At 45.4% G+C, this 9,516-nt stretch overlaps 1 protein-coding gene across 4 annotated transcripts; it reads right to left on the reverse strand.

The window, feature by feature from the left end:
- Positions 1-316: 316 nt before the first annotated feature.
- ERVK3-1 (endogenous retrovirus group K3 member 1) lies at positions 317-9,414 on the reverse strand. Of its 4 annotated transcripts, none has more exons than XM_055239958.2 (4): positions 9,312-9,414; positions 8,517-8,646; positions 3,305-3,601; positions 317-769 (listed from the first exon to the last, which is right to left on the reverse strand). In XM_055239958.2, the coding sequence occupies exons 3-4, from the start codon at positions 3,596-3,598 to the stop codon at positions 734-736; spliced, it is 330 nt and encodes a 109-aa protein (XP_055095933.2). In that variant the 5' UTR covers positions 3,599-3,601; positions 8,517-8,646; positions 9,312-9,414; the 3' UTR covers positions 317-733. The 4 variants fall into 4 exon arrangements, with proteins under 4 accessions (XP_055095933.2, XP_063471462.1, XP_063471461.1 ...); XM_063615392.1 differs by having other exon boundaries at positions 8,517-8,699; positions 9,312-9,389; XM_063615391.1 differs by having other exon boundaries at positions 9,137-9,344.
- Between the last annotated feature and the right edge of the window lie 102 nt (positions 9,415-9,516).

Here is a 9,516-nt window from a genome sequence, read left to right on the forward strand (position 1 = left end):
AAAACCTATACATGCTACAACATGGATGAACTCTGAAAACATGTTCAGTGGTAAAAAGCCAGACACAAGAAACCACATATGACTCCATTTGTATGAAGTGTCCAGAAGTGGCAAATCTAGACACAACGTGGATTAGTGGTTGCCAGAGGCTGGAGGAAGAGCGAATAAGTAGTGATGATAAGGAGTATAAGGGATACTTACACACCTGAGGTCACACCTGCACATACAGGTGGCATCAACACATGCAGGACTGTTGCAGTTGCTTCTGGACCGAATGAAGGACGACGAATGCACAAATGAGACAAAGACAAAAGGATCTGTTTGAAAGAAGGGGTCAGGGGACTCCTTGATTCTAGGGAACAAGGGCCCTGAGCTTTTACAGCCCTTCGTATTTATTAGGTAGAATGAATAGGGAGGAAGGGATAACTGTCGGTCAGCTATTTAACACAGGCCCACATGATTCCTTTCTTTGTTCAACAAGTTCTAGGTGTTCCTGTAGATAACCTCAAGGAGCACGGGACCTGGGACATGACTGCCCCCAGCATTCCTTCTGGAGGCAAACACAGTTTGTCAGTTTGCCAACATCCTGCTTTCATGAGAACAGTTTGCTGTTTGCTCATAGAGCCTCCAGTGGTATAAAGTTGGTCACGACCCTCATTCCTTCCGCCTCCAACATCTCCCCCTTTTTGTTTTTGCATTAATTGAATAAAGGTAATTTCAGGCTGTGCAGCTTTCAATTGCTGGTTGGTGGTTCACCCGATCCTATAGACTATGAGCAAAAAAACAGAGACATAACAACATTATTCTTATAATTATTATAAAAGAGACATTGAAGTTATGTTTAAGTCCAAGGGTTGAGGCTTTTTTCTTTTTTTCTTTTGAGATAGAGTCTCGCTGTCACTCAGGCTGGAGTGCAGTGGCACCATCTTGGCTCACTGCAAGCTCCACCTCCCGAGTTCATGTCATTCTCCCACCTCAGTCTCCCGATTAGCTGGGACTACAGGCGCCCGCCACCACACCCGGCTAATTTTTTTGTATTTTTAATAGAGATGGGGTTTCACCATGTTAGCCAGGATGGTCTCAATCTCCTGACCTCGTGATCCGCCCACCTAGGCCTCCCAAAGTGCTGGGATTACAGGCGTGAGCCACTGTGTCCGGTCAGGGTTGAGACTTTCTAAGCCCTGCTGGAATTCTGTTTAAGCTTCTAAAAAGGGCTGTTATTTTTGAGTTTGCTTAATCAAGTTAAGAATTTTACTCTGTAAGTTACTGATATCAAAAGTAATATTGGATGTAAAAGCTCCCTGCAAATGAGCTTTTACACGGTTCCATGGATATTCACTTTGGTTCTATTCCAAATTGGTCACACAAATATGAGTATGATTGAAATGACAGTGCAATTGCTGCTGCAATTGCAAACTTTGTACCTGCTTTCCCAGCCACAGAACAGTAGTCTTTAACATTGATACCTTTGTTTGTAATTCGGTATTAATTTTATTTTGAAGCATCCATGCCTGGTTGGCTGTACGTGTCCAATTTTCTACATACTGGGCTGTTTGAATAGAACTATGTAGTGCTACTGAAGACCCTACAACCGAGGTTATTAGTGTGACTAAGGAGACTACAGTAAAAATTACTACGTTTAGGCGGGCGGATCACGAGGTCAGGAGATCGAGACCATCCTGGCTAACACGGTGAAACCCCGTCTCTACTAAAAATACAAAAAATTAGCCGGGCGTGGTGGCGGACGCCTGTAGTCCCAGCTACTCGGAGAGGCTGAGGCAGGAGAATGGCGTGAACCCGGGAGGCGGAGCTTGCAGCGAGCCGAGATTGTGCCACTGCACTCCAGCCTGGGTGAGAGAGCCAGACTCCGTCTCAAAAAAAAAAAAAAAAAATTACTACGTTTAAGGCTTTACATGCATGATGCGTGAGCTGGGTAAGAAGGAGTTTTACAAAATGTAAAGCAGGGGTGGCAACCCAAGGTTTGGACAAATTGACAGGGACCCATAAAACAGGGATACGACCCAGAATTATCAGAGTGGATATGTTGTGTGTTTGTATTGTGCTATGATTGAGGCAGTGATACAGTTGACAAGAGTCACAAGTCAATTGGGTGATGTTTACGTGGAGTTGGTCCTTCTTAGATGCTAGAAAAACATAGGGATTAAAAACACAAACCGGCTGGGCGTGGTGGCTCACGCCTGTAATCTCAGCACTTTGGGAAGCCAATGTGGGTGGATCATGAGGTCAGGAGTTCAAGAGCAGCCTGGCCAAGATGGTGAAATCCCGTTTCTACTAAAAATACAAAAAACAAAAAATAGCCTGGCATGGTGGTGGGCGCCTGTAATCCCAGCTACTCAGGAGGCTAAGACAGACAATTGCTTGAACCCGGGAGGCAGAGGTTGCAGTGACCCAAGATCGCACCACTGCACTCCAGCCTGGGCAACAGAGAGAGACTCCATCTCAAACAATAACAACAACAAAAAAAAACAAACCACAAACCATAAATTGAGTTGTAATATTTTTTACAAAGATGATATTAAAACTGTGTTAAGTAATATTACTATTATTGGATAGTGTTCTGACCCAAATGCTGTTATTCATAAATGGGAGTGTTGCCTTCCATATTGATTCCTGAATTGGGCCTCTTTTTCCTAGATGACGCCACTGAGGTAAGGGTGGGCTAAAGCCTGTCCCGTGCTAAGCAAGTTGTGCAGCCAACTGGGGGACTGAATCCCAGTGTGATGTGACAAAGAGATGTTGAAGGTCCGCCACTAGTGCCAGTGAAGTTTGTGCCAAGAGGTCTGATTTTCATCTCTCCCCTCTAAATGGCCACAGGGACCCCAGTCAATGTTTCCTATTAACATAGACTGTTGTCTGGCCAAGGGGCCAAGACACTGGTTCCAAGGAGGGGGGTGAGAAATATCAAAGGGAGCCCATTCCGTATAATCAATACAATTTGAGTGATGGGGCTGGCAGTGATTGGTGAACACACCAGTAACATTAGTGGAGCTGAGGCCTAATAAATACATAATTTTTCTATGGTGACTTAACCATGCCTGAGATTGGACTGCAAGACAGCTGCAGTTGAGTGACGTATCCATGGTGATACATAAAGGGAGTCCTTCCAATGGGCCGGTGTAATTGATGCTATTGCTCTGTGTCAGAGGGAGTTAGGGGTCCTGGTGCCCACGCTCCCTGATCATAATATATCTCAGGAGGAGTGTTGCTCCAGAGTACCAGTCATACTACCGGTGGGTTGGGAACATATGCCCAATGTTTTTGCCTCTACACAGGGGAAACATACCGCACAGGACACTACAGCTAGCATGGCCAAGAACATGGAGTCAGGGGTTTTTGCCTGACCCTGGCGCTCCAGCAGTTTCTCAGCTTCCTGTGTGGTTTTCTTGATCTGTCCCCATGTTATGGGGTTGGATGTCATTGTGACTCCAGTCGGCCCTTGTTCTGTCTTCGCATTCAGATTCCGCTGGCTCATGGCTCGTACTGGAGGTAACAGGCCCATGGTTGAATACCATGGATCCCTCCGGTCTCCCGTTCCGTGGTCACACACACCTGGAGGGCACCCACACGGTTTGTCCATCGCCTGTAAAAACACAAGCACACCCTCGTTCCCACGTCAGCAAATCCACCGGACCTTTCCATTGTCCTTCTTCCGGGGATTTCCGTAACACTTTTGGATAAACTTGCCTCTTTTCCTCTAGCACTTGCCAGTGTCTTGCCATCCGTACCAGGAGTCAAACAATTTAAAGTAAACAAGGCTAAATGTAATTTTGTTCGAGGTGGTAATTGATCTCCTATTCTTCCTTTTTGTTTTTTCAACATACGTTGCAGTGTTTGATGTGCCCACTCAATAATGCCTTGCCCTCAGGGATTGTATGGAATTCCTCTTTTATGAGTGATTGCCCACAACTGTAAAAAATTTGGAAAGCATGACTAACATAAGCGGGTCCACTGTCAATTTTTGTTTAGGGACCCCCATATGGGCGAATGACGACAGACAATATCATCAGACATGACCAGCCGTTTCCCCAGTTTGGCATGTGGCATGTAACATATGGGAGTAAGTGTCTATAGTTACATGAACATAGCGGAGTTTGCCAAAGGCTGCTATATATGTAATATCCATCTGCCAGATTTCATCTGGAGCCAAGCCTCATGGGTTGCATCCTTCCACAGGTGCAACACCACGGACATGCTGGCAAGTGGGGCAGGCTTGTACAACAGCTCGAGCCTGGCTGCGAGGCAGATGAAAGATACGAGTTAAGGGCAGAGGTGTTTTGATGCAGTAAAGCATGGGAAGCTTGGGCTTGTTGAAATACAGAACCGATCAATTTATCTGCTCTATCATTACCTAGAGAGAGTGGCCCAGGAAGTTTGTGAGATCGCATATGAGAAATATGAAAAGGGACAGCATGATAGCGAACAGCTTTTTGGAGTCTCAGAAGTAGGTTAAGCAGTTCTGGTTTTAAGGTGCTCTTGATAGTGGCAGTTTTAATGCAACTAGCTACATTTACAACATAGGCTGAATTACAGACAATATTAATGGGAAATAAAGCTGTGAGCTTTAAAACTTGAATAACTGCCATTAATTCGGAGTGTTGAGCTGAAACTCTAGGGGTCTTTATTATTTAAGTATGTTTAGGTCCATAAGTGGCTGTGCAGCTTTTGGAAGAGCCATTGGTAAAATAGGTCTGTCTACCTGAAATGGGTTTGTGATGAGCAATCACAGGGGGAATAAAGGGGTGAATTTTATAAAATTGCAAAATTTTGTCCGATGGATAATGGTTATCTGTTATTTCTACAAAATCTGCGAAAGTGATTTGCCATGCAGTTGACATCTCCCAGGCCGCAGCCTGTTGTTGGGAATCCAATAATTTTATCAGGATCATATCCTGTAAGCATTTTTGATCTATGCCTGCCTATTGTTATAAGTTGTGTGACTAAAGAAAGATAAACTTGTGAAGATTTTACTGTTTGACTGGATTTTAAAAAACTATTCTATTACTATTATAGTTTTGTCTATGAATTGACCTAAAAGTCCTGGTGGAGAATGGGGGGGTAGGAAGAACAAACAAAAGCAAAGGCTTTTGTGGTTGTAGCCAGGAGGCATGTCGTTGCTGAAGCATCTGTTCTACAAGCTGTAATTCAGCTTCTGCCTCCTTAGTAAGTTGCCGAGGGGAATCTAATGAAGAATCTCCTTGGAGGGTTTGATAAAGATGAGTGAGTTGATAAGAAGCAATACCTAGCATTGGGTGCAGCCAACTAATATCACCTAATAACTGTTGGAAGTTATTCAGAGTTTGTAATTTGTTCTTACGAAGAGCTACTTTCTGAGGTTGAATACTTTTTTCAGTAATAGTAGTACCTAAGTATTGGTATGGGGAGGTTGTTTGCACCTTTTCAGGAGCTATTTTGAGATTCCATTTAGTTAAAGCCCATTTTATTTCTCTGAATAACTGGTATAACTCTTTATCTGTAGGAGCGGCCAAAACAATATTATCCATATAATGAATGATGTAGGTGGTGGAAAACATATTCCAAGGCTCCTTCAATGCTTTTCCTACAAAATGCTGACATAACGTAGGATTGTTGAACATGCCCTGGGGTAATAAAACTTTTCACTGATCACAAGAGACAGGCTCTCTCGGATCAATAGAAGGCACAGAGAAGGCGAATTGAGGCTTGTCCTTCTTGTGTAACGGTATAGTAAAAAAACAGTCTTTAAGATCTATTACTACAAGAGACTAATCTTTTGGAATGGTTGCCGGGGATGGCAGACCTTGCTGTAATGCACCCACTGGTTTAATTTGTGCATTAATGGCTCTCAAATTATGCAGCAGTTGCCATTTTCCTGACTTTTTGGGGGTCACAAATACTGGTGAATTCCAAGCACTAACTGATACTTTTATACGTCCTGCATCCAATTGCTTTCTTACCAGCTGATGGAGTTGAGTCAGTTTCTCCTATGGTAGGGGCCATTGATCCACCCACACAGGTTTATCAGTCAGCCACTCTAGCAGCAAGGCAGTGGGTGGAGGAGAAGTATCAATGACCCCTATCAGAAATCCTGATGACCTAGCCCTTTCCTATCTGTTTGCCCAGTTATCAATATTGGATTGGGGTTTCCCTGTAGGAACTTTCCCAAGCCTTTCCCACGCTGATATCCCATTTCCTTCAATATTTTAACTCCTGGATTATCAACCTTTTCATTTGTACGTCTCATATCCCATGCTGTAAGTAAATCTCGGCCCCAGAGATTAACGGGTATATTTGCAACATAAGGTTGAAAAGTACATGGCTGTCCATCTGGACCGAGACAAAGTAAAATTTCAGCACTCTGTTGAACACTGAGCTGTTCCTACTGCCACTAAGGATGTAGAGGTTAATAGCAGGGGCCAATTGTTTTTGGATATTACTGAAACATCTGCTCCCGTGTCCATACACCCACAGCACTTCTTTCATTTGCACTGCACAGGTGGGTCAATTAGAAGCTATGGGTTGGGATAGGTAAATTTCCTTTGTAGTTGTACTCCCAAATTCTTGATTTCCTCTTTTCTCCTTTCGTGAAGAAGGGTGTAATTTGCAGAGAATAATAATAATAAGCAATAGCTGAGCAATATATTCCCCAGGTTTAAAAACCCAAAGATCTTGTGACATTACAATTACTTGAATTTCTCCTTCATAATCAGAGTCAGCAATCCAAGGACCACAGTAATGCCCTACAAGTTAAGATGGCTTTGGCTTAAAATTAATCCCGTATATCCTGTAGGCAAAGGTCCCCAAATGCCTGTGGGGATTCTGGTGGGTTAGTCTTCTCCAACTAATGTGACCCGTTCTCTGACTGGGCAATCTAATCCTGCACTCCCGGGTGTTCCAGTGGAGAGGGAGTCACTGTTCCTCCAGGAACCCACCCCTGTAGCGGGGTTGTGGCCTGGATGGGGAATGCCCTCATTGTTTGAGAGGCCCAGGTCCAGGCCCCATTCTCATTTCCCAAGAGCGGGGTGCCATTCTGATGAAATTTTGAGCAACACTGATTAGCCCAATGATTTCCTTTATTACGGTGAGGGCAGAGTCCTGGCATTTTTTTTCCTGTGTGTGTGTGTGGGGTGGAGGATTGCATTATAAGATCCTTTCTGCCCAGAGGTCTGATGGCATTCTTTTTTGAAATGTCCAATTTTTCCACAATTATAACATTTTCCCACTTTAGGGCTCAAGCCTTGGCCCTTTTCAGATTTGTTCGCTACTAAATTAGCCATTACTTGAGCTAACACTGTTGAACGATGGAGTTCAGTTCCCACATCTTGACAGGCTTTGAGAAAATTTCCCAAGTTCTTTGTATATCTCACGGGTGCTAATGCACATTTACAATCTGCATTTGCATTTTCAAAAGCTAGGGTCAAAGTAAGCATTTTCACAGCTGCAGTATGAGGAATTTGACGCCGCACTGCCTGTTGTAACCATGCAATAAATTGTGCAAAGGGCTCCTGTGATTTTTGCATGATATACAGAAAAGATTGTACTGAGACTCCTTTCTCAGGAATGGTGGCCCAGGCATGCTTAGCGGCCAGGCACACTGATGGTAAGCAGCATCTGGAAGTGTCAATTGTTGCACCAGATCTGAATAAGGGTCACTACCCAATAGCATTTCCTCTGTAATGTTCCCATGTCCAGCGGCGAGGTTCTGTCTAGCCTGATCTGCACACATTTCTTGCCAATTTAAATTCCGTGTCAAACATGCACTAGCAGACAAACAAGTGCAAGCTAAATGCTTTATATCTAAGGGTGGGAGGCGCATAGCGCTGAATACAGATTCTAACAATCCTAAAGTAAATGGGCTCTGTATTCCATTCTTAACCACACTAGCTTTTAATTCTTTCAATAATTTTAATTTTACTGGAGTGTGTTCATGAATAAACTGCTGTGGATTATTTGGATCAGGCCTTAAGGTAATAGGAAAAACGCAAGGTCCTAGTGGCTCACCAGCTATGGCCACAGCGTGCAGAATTTTTCGTATTGGGGTCTCTATTTCTGCTACTGGAGGGGGCAGTACAGGCCAGTTCTCATCCTCCCTCTCCTGTTTATCATTTTCAATGGGCACTGTTGGTGAGACAAAAGATTCTTTCAATTTTCGAGATTCACAACATAGCACCTGCTGTCTGGCAGAATAAGAAGAGGACAATGGCAGGAGGACAGTACAGACCAAACCCCAAGCAAAGAAAACAGAAGGATCCACTTTAAGAGCTTTCTGATGAGCTCGTTTCAATCCTTCTCCTACTCAGTCTCAATTTTCCACAGCAAGGGTGCCTGTCTGCAGAAACCATGGGTTATGTGTAATAACCTCCTGTAGAAGCTTAATGTTTGAGAACTAACCTGAGCACCAAATTGTTTAAGTAAAACTAAGCAGCTGCACATAATGTTGCTCCTCAATAGACAAATTCTGCCCCATGTTACCCTGATTCAGAAACTTCCCGCTCCCAATACCTCCTCAGGGAACTGACCTTATATTCTCCGCCGGCAGACTCTCCAGTCCAGGGGTTCGTAGTTCGTCTGATCAGTTTCACTTTCTCTGCTCCGGCAGACCTTTCTTGGTTCAGGTCCCTGGTCGGGCACCACTTGTCACGGTTGCTTCTGGACCAAACGAAGGAGGACGAAGGCAGAAATGAAGACAAAGACAAAAGGATCTGTTTGAAAGAAGGGGTCAGGGGGCTCCTTGATTCTAGGGAACAGGGCCCTGAGCTTTTACAGCCCTTCATATTTATTAGGTAGAGTGAATAGGGAAGAAAGGGTAACTGACGGTCAGCTATTTGATTTAACACAGGCCCACAGGACTGCTTTCTTTGTTCAACAGGTTCCCAATGTTCCTGTAGATAACCTCAAGGACCAGGGGACCTGGGGCGTGACTGCCCCCAGCATTCCTTCCGGGGGCAGACGCAGTTTGTCAGTTTACCAACATCCTGCTTTCATGAGAAGAGTCTGCGGTTTGCTCATAGGGCCTCCAGTGGTATACTGAGTTGGTCACGACCCTTATTCCTTCCGCCTCCCACACAGGACGCTCCCCTCCCACGGGCGCATAAGCGGTGACACCCGGCCGGACACAGCACGTCGCGCCCTCACGCACCGCGCGCCTCTCTCCACGCACCGCGGGCGCGCCTCTCTGCCCGCGCCAACCCGGCGTCGCGTTCCCCTCACGGGTCCCACCGGCCCACTCATTCACTCCCACCGTCAGCACACTCAGGCCACGGGGGCCTCTCCATTCCTCAGTCACCCTCGCCGCTCCTCCACACACCACTCACCACTGCGGCAGCCTCCTCAGAGAGCCTGGCCGCCCGATAGTCCGCACGTCCGGCCTCGTCTTACACACTGCCGCCGGCACTTCCGGTACGCACTTCCGCCTGGTGGACAGCGGCCACCCAGGACCGCATCTCCCAGAAGGCCCTTCGCCTTCCTGCCTGGAAACGGCCATGCACGGGATACAAGGCCTTCTGGGAAATGGAGTTC

This window comes from Symphalangus syndactylus, chromosome 13 (genome assembly GCF_028878055.3).
Source record: "Symphalangus syndactylus isolate Jambi chromosome 13, NHGRI_mSymSyn1-v2.1_pri, whole genome shotgun sequence".
NCBI classification, from domain to species: Eukaryota; Metazoa; Chordata; class Mammalia; order Primates; family Hylobatidae; genus Symphalangus; species Symphalangus syndactylus.

Excerpts from the sequence above, each read along its gene's own strand:
- ERVK3-1 (XM_063615391.1), bottom strand. The coding sequence starts at position 9,228 with ATGAGTGGGCCGGTGGGACCCGTGAGGGGAACGCGACGCCGGGTTGGC. Across the intron at positions 8,647-9,136 it reads TGCGTGGAGAGAGGCGCGCG|AAGCAACCGTGACAAGTGGT; the intron begins GTGCGTGAGGGC and ends CGTTTGGTCCAG. Across the intron at positions 770-3,304 it reads TAGCTGTAGTGTCCTGTGCG|TCTATAGGATCGGGTGAACC; the intron begins GTATGTTTCCCC and ends TTTTGCTCATAG.